Raw genomic sequence first — 19,444 nt, 5'->3', positions numbered from 1 at the left:
TGGTGGAATTTCTGAGGACATCTACAGCTCTGCCTCCCTCCGAACAAAGCTCAGTGTCTCTGCCTGTGAAACGGTGAATGCCAGGCGGATGTTTGTTGCCCTGCACTCTCCACAAATGAAACTGTTGTTGTTTAATTACCTGTGACTTCACATGTCGTGCAGTAAACACAATAAGCTTTTGCAGAATGCTGATTCTAAATGAAGTCGAGCGGAACCATGAATGAATCAGCACTCTAGATAATTGGTTACCAGTTAAATATCTTCGTGGGCTAAATGCTCTTAGTGCTGTGTGACGTACTCTTTGGAGGTAAAGAGCAATTAAGAGTTGTTTTTTTTAAACTGTGTGATGTAAGGTTATTAAAAGATTAGCTTTTATCTCAACACAGCCTTTTGTTTGTTTCTTCCGTGAACAAAGACCCTTTACAAGGAACGGGAGCATGATGGATGGAGAGATTTAATCACTTAAGTGCAAAGTGCATTCTTGCAGATGTGTGAGAAGGTTTGGTTTATGGCTCATTTTGAAAAAAACTATTTTCTTTGAGGAAATTGATTTAGCGTCTCTAAAATCCTAGTTTAGTTTTTTTTACTATATTTATAATATACTGTTATTTTAGGAGGATGATAAATCACATAAAGATTTCAGCATTTACAATTTGTATTAAACACGTAGATGTCGAATGACCCGAGGGGAGACTAAGCACTTTCTGGAGTAACAAAGGCAGAGGGGGGGTCACAACTAAGAGACCAATCATATCTGGAGCAGAGAATTTCTATTACACAGATGGGACATGAATGAACTCAGCATGTCATGTGTGTCCTCGTGCAGACACTGCTCTCTTGTGGTTGGGTCAACTTACTGCAGAGTGTAAAGAGCCTGTCAGTATTAATGAAAACGTCTGCAGCTTTTATTTACACAAAACAAGAGTACAAAAAAGCTCCAGTTGAAATACAAACGGATCATCACTTATTAAATTATGAATCACAGTACAGAGGTTTTTCAAAAGGAACCAAGATCTGAAAAGAACATTTTAAATTCTCAGCAACACCAGCAATATGTAGTTGACAGCTTGCTTCATCTGAATACCAATGAAAATAATTGCCTTAGAAATAAGGTGAACAACATGCTCATGGGCACAGGTTCTTTTATGAACAATTCGACCCCCCCGAAAAGAAAACCCCACTACATGGGGTTGCTGTGTCTCTTTTGGCTCTGGATCCTTCTCCTCAGCACCTGGTCGGGAATCAGATCCGACTGTTTCACGTCTGCGTTCCCACAGCCCACCACAGGACAGCTAGAGGGCGGACACACAGATGGTTTGAAAGGCTTTCTGAACAACAGACATACAATACACCAATTCACACAAATGTCAGCGAGAGCAAGATAAAAACCTCTCTGTGCCGATACTGACAAGCACTTCAGGGAGAATGAGGACAATGTACGGTTACAAGCACAGCAGCATTTCATCAGTCATACAACTAATCCCGAAACGGCCCCGCTGAGCATTGCTGCTATAAATGTTCATGTAAGGTCTGTGTGTGTGTGTGTGTGTTGACCACAGTCAGGACTCAAGACAATAGCATGTGTCTTCTACAACAACATAAGCCGGCTCCGGGGTTTCAGTACTCCTTCAGGAGTAGCCACATTTAAATGAAAATCCAACATCAAAGCAGTGTAATAAAGTAAATATGAATCATGAATCAACGTGCTAACAGTCCACCAAAGGGAGAGCGTCTTACCGGCACTTCTTCTTCTGTTTTTGCTTGGTTTTGATAAGGCTCATTATGGCGTCTTCATCATAGTGGTGGTTACACTTCTTATTCTTCATCGGCTTCAGCATTTCCACCTTGAACACAGATTCACAGCGGTTAGATCTCATGAAAATCACACGGCCCTAAGAACAACAATTTAGCCACTAAAAAATGAAATTGGGTAAGTTTCCAATGTTTTACTGAAATGTTATTGACGGAAATTGGAGTGGGAATGTTTGTCTGGACTATGTGAAGTGGTAAAACAACACACAGTAGCAGGGGTGGAGTGGTCTACCTGTGTGAGTGGGCAGATGAAGTTGACTTGGCTCTGCGTGACACGGATCTCTTCATCAGACTCCTCCGTGGCCTCCGCTGACTCTTGGTTGGCTGAAAACACACACCATGTCGACAGTAATAAGTGACGTACTGGATCTATTACAAGGTGGCAGGAGATCCGACAGCAAGGCAAGGACTTGAAAAAAGAAAAAAGAAAAAAAACTTCACACACCTTGATTCACAGGCTCTTACTTTGATGGAAGACACACAGCCATTTATATGTGTGTTTACATACAGTAGCCCACATTACTGAAGACACCAACGATGTATTGGACTATACAATTTAGGTGATTTTGATTTTTCAGTGAACATAAATAATGGTTAACGGGGCAGGGCTTCACAAAACACAAAACACTATGTTGACAGTATATGAAATGATCTCATATAATCACACATTGCAAAGTATATTTTCTCCCACAATGGAACTATTGGGAATAAGCCAGACTGGGGAAATCACATCGGTATAGAGAACCTCAGCAATTGGCCTTGTTTCAGTCTGGCCTTGTTTTTAATAAGATGTATAATAAGAACAACAATAAAAAAGTTGAAAACAGCAACAAGGGGACAGGAAAAGTTGATTAAACAACAGTAAACAAAGGGGGGTTGTACATTGAGAATTCTGTTAATACAGAATAAAAATAAAAAGCCATGCTATGATCCGTCTCGATTTCACCGAGCTGACTCAGTGCGTACATTCAGGTTATTGCTCCTATAGTTCCGGGCCTTACCTTGGTCGGAAGAGTTCTTGATGCTTTCCTTGAAGGCCACTACTTTGTGGTGGTTGTACAGCTCGGCGTCAGAGAGCCTGGCTATTTTCACCGTGAACCGCTCCCTCACTTTGGCCGACAGGTCGACCATGGTCTCAGGCTGCTGTGTGCTGACCTACGGAAAAAACAAATTACAATTTGTTGACGTCAGTTTCATTCATTTAAAACCAAACAGCCAGACATGAAGACCTGCCACTCAAAACCATCTGCGTGGACACCGTGAAGGCAGAGCGTGTCGACTTCCCCCGAGAACCCTTTAATTTCATATAATGGGCAAGCTTGGTTTTCCATTCATGATTTTGGTCTCACCTCAGCTGTGACTTGTTGCACAATGTCCACAAAGCAGTTAATTTCTCTGTCCAGTTTGGCGCACTCCAGAACCATGGCCTCAATTTCCTTGATGCCTGCCATCCCCCCTTCATCTGTAACTCAACAGATAGTCTGATCATTTACTAGAAACTAGTATCGGGAAGAATCTATTAGCAACATATCAAAATATGATACACTGTGTAATAATAATAATAATACAGGATTATTATTGATGCATGAACAAAGTACAAAGTACTTGGTGTAGTAGCTAGTAAACGGGAAGGTACTCTGAATGAACTACAGTTGGGTGGTTTAATCTATACTAATACTATACTAACCCCATTATCGCGTTTTTAAATGGTATCTTTTAAAGTACACACAGACGAACATAAACTTTAAGTGATTCAAAATGACATCAACTTCCTTTGAAAATGTTACGGGGAATGTTAGCATCAAACGGAATAGTTAAGTAACGTTGCATTTTCTCAAAATACTGAAGTGCGGTCACTTTATGTACTTTTCATTTGCCCAACTGGAAACGCACTTGATCGATCAATCAAAAATACAAATAAATGGGGATATTGGTGGGCTATTATTAACGTTAAGGTAAGCCCAAAACATGCGAGTATGTGTAATGGTTACCCTGCGCTTCCGCCAGGTCCATAGCAACATCTGTCACTATGTCCATTCCCGTCCCGATGTCGACCTGACATAACTTCAGGTTAGACAGTGCTCCGTGGACGCCGCTGAGAGACATCACGACCTTCTGTCCACAGAGACAACAGACGACCTGCAGGCAACCCGAAGTTAAGCTACGTGACGTTAGCCTAGCATGCCAACGTTTAACGTCACGTCCTTGCTTCCGGTCTGCTAAACCTAGCTAGCAGACGTTAGTTGACTTTTCAAAATAAAACCCTTTCAAAAGATAAAGAAACAACACAAGATATGTCGTATTTATTATACATTATTTGGAAATGGCACAAAGTGATAATACATACGTAGGCTATTAAAAATGTGTGTGTATACAAGATATATATATATATATCACCACAGTTGTTTGCAATATATATACATACATACACACAATCAATTATAAGTGCATTAAGACATTAATGGTCAATGAAATGTACGTGTGAAAACCATCATTTTTTATGGTTGACATTGAAGCAGAGTCTGTATATAATTAAATAAAGACATAGCTTTGTTTTGCTGCTTTACTTTCAGGGTCAAAGTAGTTGTCCATGCCGGCACACAGTCACACTGTGATGGCTTACTGGCACACAATTGTTAATGTTATTAGTAACACACCTATGCTTTTCCTAATGTGACAAGTCAAAATGTCTGCTGTGTAAAAAAAAAAAACTATGGCAGATAAAGCAAAATGATGAAATGCTTCGTCCAGATCTTCACAGTATTGTTCTGAACTCGTCAAAAATGAAACTGGGCACATGGGCTTCGGCCACCTTAAGAATACAGAAAAGAAGGAGAAATACACGTTATTGTCCTACAGTACGTAAAAATGCTCTACATGTCTCTAGTCTTATTCAGGAAACTCACACAGTAAAGGTATTACACCGTACTGTATAAAAATACAGCTGTTAAACATTGAAGGGTAGAATCATCCAAAATCAAAGCTACCCTGAGTTTATGTTAATTGGTGTAATTTAACATACTCTGACAACCTTACTGGATCTACTAAGGTCAAAGTTGGCCTACCTTGCGGGACAGTTTGGTGTACTTCACATAGTCTTCCAGGAACATCAGAGCTCCCACCACATCAGAAGGCATGTCAGGAATCTTTTGACTATGGGGTCAAACACAAACGTGAGTTCCATAAAGCCATAAAGGGATAAGATTTCATTAAAGTAAAAAGTATGATCAAGCAAACCGAAACAATGTTTAAAAACCACACACAGAAACAAATTCGGTCAAGTCTGTTTTGTTACTTGGTGCACTGCTCCATGATTGAGCGGATGAACTGTCCAATGAGGGACAAGAACTGCTGCGTGTATCTTGAGTGAAACTGCTTGAGCAGGGTGAGCATGCCGAGCACCAGCGGGGGCCAGTCAACGGGATCCGTGGCTTTCTTGCAAGTCATTCCTGGGGAGAATTGAGAGTAAAATTACATGTTGCAGCATTACGTACCAAGTGGGGCACACAGACTGTAAAATCCACCACATCATTTATCACTATTATAATAATCTAGTGTGGTCCAAATACTGGCTTTCTATATTTCCCAGACTAATGCTATAAGTACAGCAGGCAACAAACTCAATTAAAAATGCATTCAAACTGTGAGAGATGTGGGCAACCTGGTTTGACCTGTGGCACTCCCGACAGCACTACTTAATTACTCTACAACCACAGTATGATAAAAGCTGTAATGAAAAAAACATGCCTTGGTTTTTGTTGTACTGAAGTTTAGGCAGCTGAGCGATGACAAACAGGAAGTTGATGATGGGGAAGTATGGCAGGCGCTTTGTGGTGATGTAGATCTGTGAGAAACACAGATGGAGGGAAAATGGTCAGAGCGCGTTTGAACATTAATAACATTGTGTGGCAACCAACACCGTTCTCTCCACACCTTGTTGAGTGGGTTGTGAATGCCGGCGGCCTCCAGGTGGGCAGTGATATCGTACAGAAGAGTGTTGTCCTCTTTGGGGTAAGGCAGGGACGGATCCTGGTAGTGGGCTTCAATGTCGGCCAGCAGAGACCTGGCAAGGGCACAATAACAGTTCATGTAGGATTGATGGAGGTATTCATCACAAGTAGTTGTACTTGTGCTTACATTTATCAGGAAAAGTCCCATCACATGTTTTTCTCTTAAATCTAACCGTCATTGATATACTACTTTGCATAAAAATGGTTGGAATAACGTGTTGTGACTTGGCTGACTTGTTGAGGTTTTCCAGGGCGGCAGCCAGGTGTTTGGAGTCAAACTTGCAGGAGTAGTTCAGCTCATTAGCAATCTGCTGTCTGAGGATCTGCATCTGCCCAACCTACAAGAAAGCAACATTTGCATATGGAATGGCATGAAAACACAGAGTGAACATCTAAATGAGAGAAATAAATAAGTATTTTCTATCCACCAGTACCTTCATGATGCTCTCCAGGTATGCACCCCACATCTTCTGGGTTTTGGCCACAGCGTTAGCGTACACTTTGCTGCTATTACCTGTTACCACAACAAAAGAATAAAATAATTCTCCTTGGAGGGAAAACGATGCTGGCATATTGAAGGATTTTCTAAACAAATACCTACCCACAATACCCTGGATTGGATTGACAGCACCTAGCATGGCTTTGAAAACATCCACCACAGCTTTGTCCTTCAGGATCGTCCTCTGAATCCATATCAGGAAGTTCTAACGGGAGAAACACGTTGCTAGCGTTGCAAATATATTCAGGTATGCATAGTGAATGCATTGAAAAATGTGCTTACAGACTTGTATTGATTCATTTCTTTTTCTCCAATGACTGCCTTTGGTAAGCTTTGTTAAATACAGCCTGAAAACATCCTTATGGTAATTACCTGAAGTTCCTTGACAATCATGAAGCAGAGCAGGCGGTCCAGTCCATTGAGGCCAAAAGTACCCAGAGTGTTCTGGATCTCGGAGAACAGCCTGTTGTTCGTAACCTCGTGGTGGCTCTTCAAGTCGTACCAGGTGTTCATCTGTTCGATGTAGCACGTTACCCTGTTGAAAGGATCAATGTTTATTAGGGATCTACACACATGATAAAAGCTTCCCTCTCCATCTAAAGCTCAACTTTCTAGGATTTGAAGTACCTTGGGGCTCATTCATGTCTAGTTAGGCAACATTTTGTGTATACATACATGTAATACATGTGTGAGCAGCAGGTGTGGTCAAACCACCTGCCAACAAGACGTTTACTAAGTTGGCACATAAATGTACCATCATTCTTCTTATATTTGAGGAGACTTACTTGGGATCTGTGATGCGGAGGATCTCTCTGCACAGACGGCCGATGAAGGTGGCAGACTCATCCACGGAGGGAAACTTTGGGATGGGAATGTGGGTGGACTGGTGCACACTTTGCCAGTCCTGGATCTGATTGGATGCAACGAAAGAGCCGATGAATCAACTCCCAGTTACCGACAAATGCACAAACAGCCACAGCGTTTTTTATATTAGAAGCAACAAGGTACTTGAGGCAGTACTTTATCTTCAATAATGTAACTGTTGAGGGTTGCCTAACTACACCCTGGAACAGTTGCATTATTGGGACGATAAAGTACAGCCTCTCGTACCTTATTGCTTTAGTAATGCACTGGCTAGAAACCCACGCAGCGCATGCTGGTGTCTTGAGCCTGACCTTGGTCCTGAGGAAGCTGTTGCATTCCTGCTCCACATTGTAGTTGATGATACGGGACACTTCCTCCTGCCAGATTTTGAGGCCGTAAATGCTGACGTAGTCCTGGATGTACTCAAACGACCTGTAGAACCCATCCATGGTGGCCGCCATCTCCTTCAGCTTGGGCATCAGCTCACTAGACTGAGAGAGTGGATTCTTGTTTAGTCTCATCGGTTTCATTCTTCACTGCTGGTTTCCTCCAAAGGGTCAAGGACATGAGTTCATAAAGAAAGTACTAGGAGCCAATAAATAGATGTTCCAAGTTGTATTGTAAGTAAAACTTTACCAATTGTAATGTTTTTTTGGCTGCTGTCCTTGAGAAACCTCTTCACTTCTATGAATAATTCACTGACTTGAAAATATATGGCAAAATCTGGGTGGCCCACTGTAAAATATGTACAAACTTTAAAGTATTGAAGAGATCAGAAGAGTGGCAGATCCGAAGACTGACCTTAGCCTTGAGGTTGAATATCAATCCTTTGTGGAGCGCATACGCTACCCTCTTCACCAGCTCCTTCCTGATGCCATCCTCTAGAAGCTGCTTGGGATCCACCTGTGTGTTCGTAAGGTAGAATCCACCCGTTACCTCTTGTTAAACATCATTGAGGCTGATGTAGCAACCAAAGCCGAGCATGCACGCATGCCTTAACCAAAACTACATTTATTTCACTTCATACTACTGTTAAGTCCAAATGACTGCATTGCATCATCCACCTTAATGATCCCGACCAGAGTTGTCTTCATCATCAGGATCCCCTCGGTGAAAATGGAGATGTCATGGGTGAGTTTTGCCACCTGCAATCAGGAGAATTAGAAGGACAGAGAGAATCCAGTGAGCCTTCGATCAAATCAGTCCGATCCGTCACAGTATTAGAATGAGTTTAGAATGCTCTACTTCAAGTTGTACATGGATACAGTGTACAGTGTGAAATGTTCCATGTTGTTCCATTTTGATTTAATTTAGAAACTATTCAAATCTTAAACTATAATAATCATGTTTAATTTTTTAGGCAGATGACAAAATTGTAAAAAATAAAATAAAATGAATGAGATTGTCTTTCTAATTTGTGTTTACATCAAAAGCTTCTAGTTTGATAAAGCTAAGAATTACAACAGCACCAAAGTCGACATCTAATCTGAAGATTTTGTTTTGATCTAATATCTAAGTAAGCTTTTTCATGACTTCAATGACATTCTGAACCACAATCCAGGAGCTACAGGCACATTGTGCAGTCAACAGCTGTTTTACTTCATAGCGAGCCCCGAGCTGGGCGTAGTCCTTTAGCTTGTCCTTGTCTAGCCGTGTGGGAACCTCCATGATGTCATGGATCTGAAGCTTGATGATCTTGGCCAGAGAGGTAAACATGCTCTCTGGAATGATCTGCAGCACCTGTAAAACACAAGATAAAAGACCCAACGTGAGCACAAAAATGAATCTCATACCTTTAAAGAGTGCTTTTGAGTGAGAAGAGTAGAGACTTCAAAAGCAGACAGTGCTGTAGATGAGAAATATTGTGTAGAGCTCGTCAATCATAAACTAACATAACTAACGTTATGGTTGACAAAACCAGAAGGGAATTGCATAGACGTCCACTAAATTGCTGTTTTGGGACTAGATTTGCAAAAACAGATGCTAGTAGGAACATGAGTCATGACGGCAGGTGTTTCTGCAGCCACCACACCTCATTTACAGCATGCAGAGCTTAGAAATCATCATGAAATAGTTTATTTGTAATCGCCAAAGGCTGACCTCCTCCCTGCAAAACCCTTAACAGGCAAGAGCTACCTTTGTGAGACCATTGGTGGGAACAGGGCTTTATTTTACTGTACCTTTCTGACATAAGCCACCAACTCTCCAGAGTAGAACTGTGAAACACTCAGCAGGTCAGCGCTGTTGGCCTGGTTGATCCGCAGCAATGGAAGGTCCAAAGCAGAGGCCAGCTGGTCACACACACACACACACACACACAGGCATTATTTAACATCACAGGTAGCTATTCTCAAAATCAATGCAACATTTTGGGAATAATGTAAGTTGTTCTTCTGTTCTCTTTGTGTCAGCATGTGCACATGAGCCTGACCTTCAGAAATGTCGCTCTCAGTTTGGTGACCATGGACGGGTTGACTCGAATGCTCTCCTGCATAATCAATGTGAAGCTGCCAATAAAACATACGCCAGAAAAGAAACAGGTAAATTATTCCAAAGAGAAAACTGCAACACTGTGTTCTTCGTCACGGTCAATTCAGGAAGGTAAGCAGACGGTTTCCTTGTCTTTGACTGACGACGTGAAAGACACATCCGTTACAACCTGTATGCTGTTCAGGAGCTTTTAACTGAACTGAATAGTCAGGCGTACATTAGCATCCTGTTAGCGTGACTTGTGTACAACGTTCCTCAGTGAGCACATTGCATACCTGTCAATTATCTGCCATGCGTAGCACAGGTCTCCAACTATCTGCATAGTAATGAGGACTTCTTCTTTGATATTGATGGTGCGGATCATTTGGTGCAGGAACTTCCTGGTGTCAGCCAGGAACTGACAGACCTGTAGGTTTGACTCCAACTGGTGGAACTCCTGGACCTGAGGACCAGACAAACATCACTGCAGTCAAATATCTGCTTTGAGGGTTGGAGGCACTCAGCTGGAAATCTGATACTTGGGAGGCTTACAAGAAGGACTGGCTTATTGCTTGCAACAATGTTTTACAATGCTGTGAAAAGTTCAAATTTATTATTTTTCAAGGAGAAAAGGAGGGCATTACAATCCACCCTGCCAACCATATAATTATATTATGTGCATTTCAATTCACATGCATTTCATTTTGTGTCTTTGCTACTGTTTGCAGTCATCGCTGATTATTCAAATAATGCTGTCAAATTCAAATTACAGGGTTAAAAAACTTCTATGACCTTGCAGTTGACAATAAGCCCTGTAAGTATTATTAAACGGTTAAGCCAGAGTGAAAGGTCTTTATTTCGCTCACCTCAACGAGAGCCTGTATGAGCTGAACCGTCTTCCTCCCAGCAGCCGTGGAGTCCTCATAGTTTAAGGACTCAATCTGCTTTGAGATTTCTCTGAACCAGGCCTGCAAGTTTTCTGTGAGCGGTAACACAGGTGTGTGAAACAAGAAAAGAGAGAATGGGTGGTAATAAAAAAAAGGAAAAGAAAGAGGTCTCTACTAGAGCTAGAGTCACAACAACAGAAGTCTGACTGACCCAAATCGAATCCGCCTCTCCCTGTGTGTCTGTGTGTGTGTGTCCTTAACACACATCCCGCCCCCCTGTGTTTCCCTGCCTCGACATTTTTCTCTGCACAGCTTCAAGCTTTAACTCATTGAAGCGTCTGTGTCCTGACACTGAAATAATCCATGGCAGTCAGAGCATGAAAAGGCAGCATGGCTGGAGTTCTTTTAGTGGGTACCACTTCGCCGCTGTGTGCGTAAGCCTTTCACCTCATCCATCCGGACAGTGAAACTCACCATTTTTCTCCACCCTGGTAAGAGGTTTGACGCCGGAAAAGACTTCAGCCAGCTCGGTCATTCTCTCCGAGCCCTCCTTCTGGAAGCTCTCCCATTTGCTCTGCTTCTCTGACAGCATCTGCTTGAACATCTGGAAGAGGGACAGCACAGACGCTCAGCCGATGTGACGGGATCAGTTAGATGGGGTGTGTAATGAGAACATTACGATTGTGTCCCCTGCTAATGATGGACTGGCTAGCCATATGTTTTCTATGATAATAAGAGACACACCTAACGACAAACGCAGTTGGATGGATCACAGGACTTCTTCTGCTATTCATATCACAACATCTCTCTGGCTGGGAAGAGAGACGGACTCTGACAATCTGTCAGCCTTTTTTGTTTTGTTTTTTACAAGTCCTACTCATCGTGCCTTTAACAAAGGAGGACGGACACCTCTTCAATACAATTAGTGACAATTTGCTCCCAGCTGCTTCTTTTTCCCCGTCATCATTCCCATCGAAGAGGCGCTTACCTCTTTGAGGGTGAACTCAAACTGAGCCGTGTCCAGCAGCAGCTGGAACAGCGCCTTGGCCTTGTACTTGGAGTCGTTGAGAACTTGGTCTTTGATCTGACGCAGACGCTTGTTGTTTTGGTCATAGGCTGTAAGAAAATAAGCCATTTTAGTAAAGTGTGAATTTAAATATATATATATATATATATATATATATATATATAAATTCTACTCTGAGCAACATTATGGTCATGAAGGAAAAACCTCACCGGACTCTGCCGAGTGCAGCATCAGCCAGCGGATAGTGACATTGCAGTCCCTCAGACAGTTGAGTAACTTGGGGATGTTGTCCAGGATGATCTCCTCCCTGAGGAAACCTTCTTTAAGCAGCTGCTGCACTTGAGGCCTCAGGCTCTCCATGCTAGCTGCATATCGAGAGGCCTAATCACACAGCAATGATGGGGACATATGTTTCTGTCATCTTTGATGATGAAATAATCATTCAGTCACTGCTACAAGAGGCCTTTAGGAAGCATGGCAACATCTGCAGAGGATTGTGTGGATCCCTCCTGCTCTTCCTGCTGCTGCTATGGGCACAGGAAGACTATGGTGCATCTTTTGTGTTTCAATTCGAGCTTGTGTACATTCGCTGACTTCGCTGACTTCTCACAAACCACATGTGTAAAAATGCCTTTCTAAAGACACAGATTTGATTATTACCCTTATGTTTCAATTACATTCTGCAGTCAGACTGGGGGACTTGCAAATTCTGTAGACGCCGTTATCAGTATCTGCATACAATGGGGAGTCCCACTGAGGGACTGTAAATTGGCGATGTTGAAGGCTGCGCCACACATAAGCCGATCTGATTTCCTGACATTCAATACCTGCTCTTTGATGTTGGCAGAGTCAAGAGTGTAGTTGAGAGCAGTCTTGGCTGCTTTGTATGGTTCCCAGGCATCCACAAGGTTCACTGTGATCCCCATGTAGATACTGATAACCTGAGGAGACACCAACACTTCAGTACAATCCACCACAGCACATGGCATAGTATTTTATTTAGTGGTTTACATTCAGCTCTCCCCTACTGGCATGAAATTGGTGCGGGTATGTGCAGTGCGCAATCCGACCAGGTACCAAATGTCTCACCCAGTTATCAGGGAAGTACTTGTCCACTATCTCCCTCATCTTGGCCTGCTGGGTGTGCAGTATAGAGGGGCTGAAGTAGAGGCAGACATAGAGCATGGCTGCCTGGTTAGCCAGCGCTGTGCTCCGATGCTCTGGTAGAGGGTACGCAGACACCTGATGGACAGCAAGGGAAATGTGCTTCTAGTTTAGACAAAACACACTTGACTTGTTGCAGTCTCATAGAAAAAAGTTGACTCAAATAGTTATGAATAGAAATTGTATTAATTTAAGTTTATCAAAAGTTGCAAATGATGCTGGGGCAAATGTTTCTCACTTGGTTGTATATGTCGTCCGAACGCAGCCTCCCAATCACCATGCTAGTGAAGGTGGAACTGATGGGAACTCTTTGGAAGTAGCTCTCTGGGTAGTTGGCCGGCCGTTTGGCTCCAGGCTGACTGGAGTAGCCGGTACTGCGAAGGAGCTTGCAGATGTCATCCAGGTTGGAGTCGGCCGAAGAGCGGGCAGCGCTAAAGAAAATGTGATGTGTGGAAACATATTTTAAAAACAGCTTAACAGAGACACAGCCAATCAAGAAAAAAGGGAATTGAAATTGAAATGGAACATTTTGTATATACTTTGTGCACACCCTGCGCCGTGGTTAATTAATTTAATGGACAAGATGAAATGTCATATTAACACTTAGCAATTATAATTACAAAAAAAGCACACCTGTATCTATAGTAGGAAACAAGCATCCTCTCTCTGACCTCCCCTTCGATCTTTTGGTCAATAACCAGCAACATGACTCCATAAAGGTAGAGAGCCTCACACTGGGTGGAGAAAAACACAGATGAACTCACTGCAGATATCTAGCACATGAAGCGCTTGTTCCTACAATGTTAAAACTAATTTGCTTATGTGTTACTTACTAAAAGCTGTTTTCCATCCTCATTTAGAAGTACAGTCTCCAGAGTCTGCTGGATATAAACACCCTCATGTAGGTCATCCAAATATCTAAAGGACAGAGAAAATGAAATGATAACATAGTTATGTGGTGTTGCGAATTAAAAAGGGGGAGGAGGAGGAAGGGGGTTTGAAACAAGGTCAGAGTTGTTTACCAAAACATTATTACTCTTAAATAGACTGAACTGAATTTGAAATGAAAAAAAAAACAGTGTTGCCTTACCTGTTAAGATCCACTATATATTTGTGAACACTCTCGAAAGCCAGATAGAACCTTGACAGAATCTCAATGTTGTTCTCTCGAAACTCTTCATCCAGGTCTTGAAGCTCTGGTTTGGCTTCCAGCTTCACCTCGTAATACTCCGGGCCCTGGAGGAGATGCAACATCTTGAGTACAGGATACTCAAGCGATACAAACAGCTCCTACCAAACGTGACACGGTTAAACAGTTGTTCGAACCAAATGCACAAAACATTTAGTTTATTTCCTGAACTCTAGAATATATTATAGCCTATGCAAATGAATGGGTTATTATAACAAAAAATATGCCTAATTGTCAAAATGTGTATATCTAAGGCCCAGAAGGCCTGGCGTGATCAAATACCTTAAAGTAGCTGAAGTCACAAATAATGTCTCCATATTTCTGCTGGTCACTCTTGTCCTTGAGCCTGAAAACTGCCGGGATAAAGTCGGAGAGGCGCAAGAGCTCAGCAATGATGGCATTTCCTCTAGAAACTATCCTGAGGATGGCCTGTCCACACAGGTTGTTCTCCGCCAAGAAGTCCACCATAGCGTCCGGAGGAAGAGGAGGGGGATGATGCACCAAACAGTCACACTGTGACCCTGTGAGGAAAAAAAACCAAGGGAGGATGTTTGAAAAAAAAAAGTAGTTAAATTCAACAGCTTTCCATTTTCAATGCTCTCATCTCATCAATCGACAGATTCGTTTCATTCGCCCTGCTGATGTTTCTTTGAGGTGGTTCTGGCTTGAAGTGGTTCAAGTAATAGTTTATTGCAATATTATGACTTTTGATGAGCAAATGTTAAGTAATATCGCTTATATCGCTTTGCATGCCAATGGGGTTTTCTCGATTGGAACATACCACGAAATGTGTTAAAACGACTTTAATGCATCAATAATTAATACACGTATTCCTCGAATGTCTGTCAGTGACGTTTCAACACGGAACGACTTCCCAATTCCCAAACACATTGGCAATAGTCGTTTAGCTCTTAACAGGCGTACTCTATGATTAAATTGAAGAATGTGAGTGAAGTTATATGGTCATGCTAACGCTAGCATAGCCTGCTAGCTCCTTTGATTAGCCTTTAATGCTGCCGACAACATCATAAATCCACGAAAAGATGCAAACGTATCGTAGTTAAACCCAACCCTTTCTTAGTTTAATTATATTTTTTACATCTCAGTGAAAAACAGGATAAAGCCCGACACAGTTGCAAGAAGACTTGCCTTTTTAGATCTTCTCTTCCCTGTTTACTTCCTCATGACCAACCACATGACTCCTCCGGTGGGTGGGTTTGATTCTCATCACCCTGCGCGCCGGAGGGAGCGGTGTATGGCCCACGCGTTGACTTTCACCACACAAACTATATATTTTATTATTTTGTTTTCCAATCTATTTTTATTTGCTTTCTAACATAACCCTGACCTGTTACATTTAAATATATTTATATCATCTGAATCCAAAAACTCATTAAATTCCATTCCTCAGACAAAATGGATAAGTAGAGTTTAACAGCCAACTCATGAAACGCCGCTAGGAGTACATACGTCACTAGATGGCGACAGAGATCCACTACAACAGTTCCTGTCTCTAACTGCTGGAGTTCTGCCTCCAAGGGGATGCGGTGATTGAAAGAGGCCGAGGAGTGAGACTAAGCCTGGACTGAAACCAACATACTAAGAAACATAACATCCTGCAACATTCAGTCCACCCACATAACCTTAGTGTCCCCTAAACAGCCCGCCACTCATTGTTCACCTTCATCTACCAAATGCTTGATGCCGCTGTTCCTGCTGCAGCAGCCTCTCTGCTTAGGTTTTCATTTTTTATTTTTTTCCCACTATTTTCTTTCTGTTTTTTTTCTTCTTTTTCTTCAACGTTTTGTTTACATTGCGTTCAGGCAGTGGGCCTTCCAAAAATATCCCCTTGTGGCATTAATAAATGATCTATCTACAGTGAAAATGAATTTGGTTGGGGAATAATGAACCTTGGTTGTGCTGTAAGTACTGCAGTGACCCGCCCCGCTGTGTCTGACAGGGCTACAAATACTGACAACATAGATTCGGTCAACCTAGAGAATAAGCTAAAGCTCCCATGTTTCCTTCAAATTCTGATTGAATTGGACTTTTATTGGCAATATGTCTAACATGCTGGCAGGCACTTCCTTTAAGCAGTGTGAGCCAGAGGTTAATAACAGTCATATGGAGAGAGCTGTTGGTTTGACCTGTGCTGCAGAGCGAGCTTTCATCACAATCCTGAACCAGTTGATGTCTCGGTGTGCTGTAAAAGATGGTCCGTCCCCATCATTCAACGTTCATGTGGCAAACGCTGCTGCTTTGTTTTAAATGCATTTCATCTTGGATATGCAAATCATGCTGTGATTAACAGATGAACTTCCCAGCACTTTTACTTTATTCATGAGTAGAGCGTGGTGATCGACAGGGGGGGATCTGCACGGCCCGAGGGTGTGACATATGACAAGGTGAGCTGCGTTTTACGTCCTGAATAACGGGCTTCTTATCTCGCCGAGCCACCGGAGCGCCACTATTTCAATGCACTTTACAGCGAGGGAGGACGAGGGAGAAAGACAGACGGTGCAATTTAGATTCTCGTCTCCTCATTGACCCGACTGCCCACAAACTACACACTGGGTCCCTGTGGCCGCTGGATTTATTACCCGTTTACCATCACACCAAGGTCACATTGTCAGCGACACCTGGGTCAGTGGTATGGGCTTCCTGGGAAGCATCAAGAGAGGCATTTCGCTAATGAGGTCTTATTTTATTAACCTTGCGGTGCCATTAGGGCTTTCTCTTCTTGTTATCCAGATTGGTCTTAGGAGAATTTAATTAGAGAATGGCTTCTGTTGTAAAATACTGTATCGTTAGTGATGAATGGAAAGCACATCCATGGCAACAGTGCAATCCGATCCCAAAGAGCAATAACGCACCTTGTTTTCATTTAACCATCGACTAAAGACTGACCACATGACCCTGATGTCTGGAGCCATTAAGAGCATCGACTCACTCCCCAACGAGGCTGGCGGCCGCTCTCTGTTGGCCCGGGTCTATTCATTAAATTGGCTGACAGATGATGATTGCCTCTTACCTGTGAGCTTCTTAATGTGCTGACACATTTTCAAGAAAGGGTGACTCCGGGGTTTGTAAACGGGATGTGATGGTCATTACTCTGCCGCTATAATGGGATGCATTAAAGTGCTTTGTGTGCGCATGTACGCTAAAGATGATGTGAATGCATTAGTGAACTCGCGCCCGTGTACACGTGTCACCTCAGGCCCTGTGTGCCCTTTTATTAGCAGCGAGTTGACTCCTTTCAGCTTGGCTAGTGATTAAAACTTCATGGCAAGAACTTTCACACCGCTGTGATCTGTGTGAGGTGATTAAAAGCCGCTCAATTTGTAGTCCAGTCCCACTGCTATTTCTCCTCATTGATCTTTTTTCAGGCCCTTGAAGTGAAAGCTGCAGGCAGAGAGCTCCTCGCATTGGAATAAGACCGGATACACACGCTGCCCACCTGCCTCAGAAAATATTTCACCGATACGCATCAAATCTTATTACGCCTAAAATCAGCTGCCATGTATGGCTGGTGCTCAATAACATTAATGTGATTAACATTGTTGTGTTTCTTTTGATATGGATGTGTGAATTTAATGAAGCTCTTTCATGTTGAATAATATGCATGACTGCATATCATCAATAAGGTGCTCGGGGTGCTGACACTTATATGACACACAACCAAAGAGGAATAAACGTTGTGATCACACACAATTTTTGTTTCCAACACAGAGCCCAGAACCTCGTTATACTAAATGCTGACAACAGCATGCCAACATGCTGATAATGACAAGACAACATGCTGATGTTAAGCAAGTCTACCATGTCATTTTAGCATAACGTGCGATAGTGTACCGAAATGTTCTCTTTTGCAAGAGGTCACTGGTTTTTCAGGTCGGTTTAAATATCTATCAAATGTCATGTCTATCCACATTACAGTCACAACAGCTTAGTCTAGACCAGAGCCGTGGACAGACCCAAGAACAAAACAATCGCCAAGTTATTCAGAATTGTATGCTATATATAAGATATATTTGTTATTCTGCCCCATGTTAATTAAACTGACTTGACTTCATGAATGTGTCCACTTTGAATTTTCATCCCAGAAACAGAGCTAAAACACAAATAGGAGCCTTTCACATGCAGCACAGAGAGGAGCAAAAAGCCAGGAGAAGGGTTATTGCATCGATGCAAGATGCCAAAACACTTCCCACAAGCAGTTTCAATACAAATAGAAGAGAGTGATTATGGTGATGTTCTGATATCAGATTTGATCAAGCAGCAGATGTATTTTTATTGCAGGTCATTACCGCTGCCATACCTATTAGCATACAAATGGTTTCTGGGCCTATGGAGACCTAAAAGTTATTGCATGTGTAATTGAAGCAGATCTCTGCTCTGTGATTGAGTTGTTCCAACACACATACACACACACACACTCGTTACCATGCACACAGTGGTGAGCGTGTTGTGTGTACGCACAAATGCGCCTACTCGGTTGTGTTTCTTTTTTACACAGGTACAAGGAAAGTAGAAGATGAAGGAAAATAAGAACGGGGAACATGATCATGTCATTGATCAGCACACCACTTTCATCCCACGTAGACGGTCAGGACACAGTCGGGATTATGAATAACTTTACATTTTCTTCCCATTAAAGATTGGTCAATTGAGAGATATCTTCCTCCCTTTTGGATGTGACTGATGTCAGATGAAACAAGAGGATGGTGACTCCAGTGAATCCACACGTTCACTAACTACTGGATGCCAATAAAGCAAATGGCCAAAACGCTGTGCATCACTTTCTGCTCAAGGATTTCTTTGCAGTGGTTAAATATCCAAAGCATTTACCGGGGTCATAATCGGGTGGGAGCTTTTTAGTGCTGATGCTCAATTTTATGTGACAGGTCCTTATGACCGTGGCCCGTCACAGACATTAATGTTGGTAACCGGGGCAGACTTTCAAAACCCAATTGAAGCAAGTATTCATAGTATTTCCCTTTGGTCGAATTGTTTCGTGGCGATTGTCTTCCGTAGCTGCATTAGATGGTTGCGCTTATGTTTTTGTATTGGTTGCTTCTCATTTTTGGCTTGTGTGCGACCCTGCGCTGTATGAGGATTCGTGATGTACGCATTTGATTTAGCGAATCTTATTATTCTTTATCCTGCCACTGTGTGAAGTTACAGCCAGAAGCTGGTCAGCATCACACAACAGCTGGAATCAGGGGGAAACAAATGGCCTGGGTCTATCGTAACGTAACAGAATCATCTATTTATACGGGATCCGTATGCCGACTGCGTTAACCAAAGTTTTAAAGCAGGTAGTTATTGGGGTTGGCTGAGTTGAGCTGATTGGTATAGCAAAAAAATGTTTTTGAGGCAAAGAAAGAAGAAAATTCCCACCTCACTCGCGCTAGAGGAAAGGAGGCAACGTGCAATATAAAAAGTAGCCCTTCTATTAGATCCTTGAGGATGATCCTACAGGTCACATCAAGACACAGACAATTCCATTTGTCCCATGAACTT

At 42.4% G+C, this 19,444-nt stretch overlaps 2 protein-coding genes across 2 annotated transcripts; both read right to left on the bottom strand.

Annotated features, from left to right (window-relative positions):
- Nucleotides 1-883: 883 nt before the first annotated feature.
- Nucleotides 884-4,036, bottom strand: nsmce2 (NSE2 (MMS21) homolog, SMC5-SMC6 complex SUMO ligase). Its single transcript, XM_037453894.2, has 6 exons — nucleotides 3,804-4,036; nucleotides 3,162-3,274; nucleotides 2,814-2,967; nucleotides 2,045-2,136; nucleotides 1,738-1,844; nucleotides 884-1,292 (listed from the first exon to the last, which is right to left on the bottom strand). The coding sequence occupies exons 1-6, from the start codon at nucleotides 3,916-3,918 to the stop codon at nucleotides 1,181-1,183; spliced, it is 693 nt and encodes a 230-aa protein (XP_037309791.2). The 5' UTR covers nucleotides 3,919-4,036; the 3' UTR covers nucleotides 884-1,180.
- A 51-nt stretch (nucleotides 4,037-4,087) lies between these two features.
- washc5 (WASH complex subunit 5) lies at nucleotides 4,088-15,197 on the bottom strand. Its single transcript, XM_037453892.2, has 29 exons — nucleotides 15,071-15,197; nucleotides 14,204-14,442; nucleotides 13,823-13,968; nucleotides 13,566-13,650; nucleotides 13,366-13,466; nucleotides 12,971-13,163; nucleotides 12,658-12,810; nucleotides 12,396-12,509; nucleotides 11,778-11,949; nucleotides 11,530-11,657; nucleotides 11,016-11,145; nucleotides 10,521-10,633; nucleotides 9,951-10,117; nucleotides 9,617-9,692; nucleotides 9,366-9,476; nucleotides 8,785-8,925; nucleotides 8,250-8,330; nucleotides 7,987-8,088; nucleotides 7,497-7,676; nucleotides 7,107-7,231; nucleotides 6,694-6,856; nucleotides 6,424-6,526; nucleotides 6,257-6,336; nucleotides 6,057-6,160; nucleotides 5,746-5,875; nucleotides 5,560-5,656; nucleotides 5,108-5,261; nucleotides 4,878-4,965; nucleotides 4,088-4,624 (listed from the first exon to the last, which is right to left on the bottom strand). The coding sequence occupies exons 2-29, from the start codon at nucleotides 14,387-14,389 to the stop codon at nucleotides 4,568-4,570; spliced, it is 3,480 nt and encodes a 1,159-aa protein (XP_037309789.2). The 5' UTR covers nucleotides 14,390-14,442; nucleotides 15,071-15,197; the 3' UTR covers nucleotides 4,088-4,567.
- Between the last annotated feature and the right edge of the window lie 4,247 nt (nucleotides 15,198-19,444).

The sequence above is a fragment of the Pungitius pungitius genome, chromosome 11 (assembly GCF_949316345.1).
Source record: "Pungitius pungitius chromosome 11, fPunPun2.1, whole genome shotgun sequence".
In the NCBI taxonomy this organism is placed as follows: Eukaryota; Metazoa; Chordata; class Actinopteri; order Perciformes; family Gasterosteidae; genus Pungitius; species Pungitius pungitius.
The sequence above is the reverse complement of the archived record's forward strand: the minus strand, read 5'-3'. Positions and strand labels throughout refer to the sequence as shown.

What these genes read in the sequence shown, in the direction of transcription:
- nsmce2 (XM_037453894.2), bottom strand. Translation starts at nt 3,918, where the DNA reads ATGTCTCTCAGCGGCGTCCACGGAGCACTGTCTAACCTGAAGTTATGT. An exon ending in CAAGAACTCTTCCGACCAAG is followed by an intron (nt 2,137 to 2,813) that starts GTAAGGCCCGGA and finishes GTGTGTTTTCAG; the next exon opens with CCAACCAAGAGTCAGCGGAG. An exon ending in TCATCTGCCCACTCACACAG is followed by an intron (nt 1,845 to 2,044) that starts GTAGACCACTCC and finishes TCTGTGTTCAAG; the next exon opens with GTGGAAATGCTGAAGCCGAT.
- washc5 (XM_037453892.2), bottom strand. Translation starts at nt 14,389, where the DNA reads ATGGTGGACTTCTTGGCGGAGAACAACCTGTGTGGACAGGCCATCCTC. An exon ending in AGTACTTCCCTGATAACTGG is followed by an intron (nt 12,510 to 12,657) that starts GTGAGACATTTG and finishes GTGTCTCCTCAG; the next exon opens with GTTATCAGTATCTACATGGG. An exon ending in GCTGCACTCGGCAGAGTCCG is followed by an intron (nt 11,658 to 11,777) that starts GTGAGGTTTTTC and finishes ATTTTCTTACAG; the next exon opens with CCTATGACCAAAACAACAAG.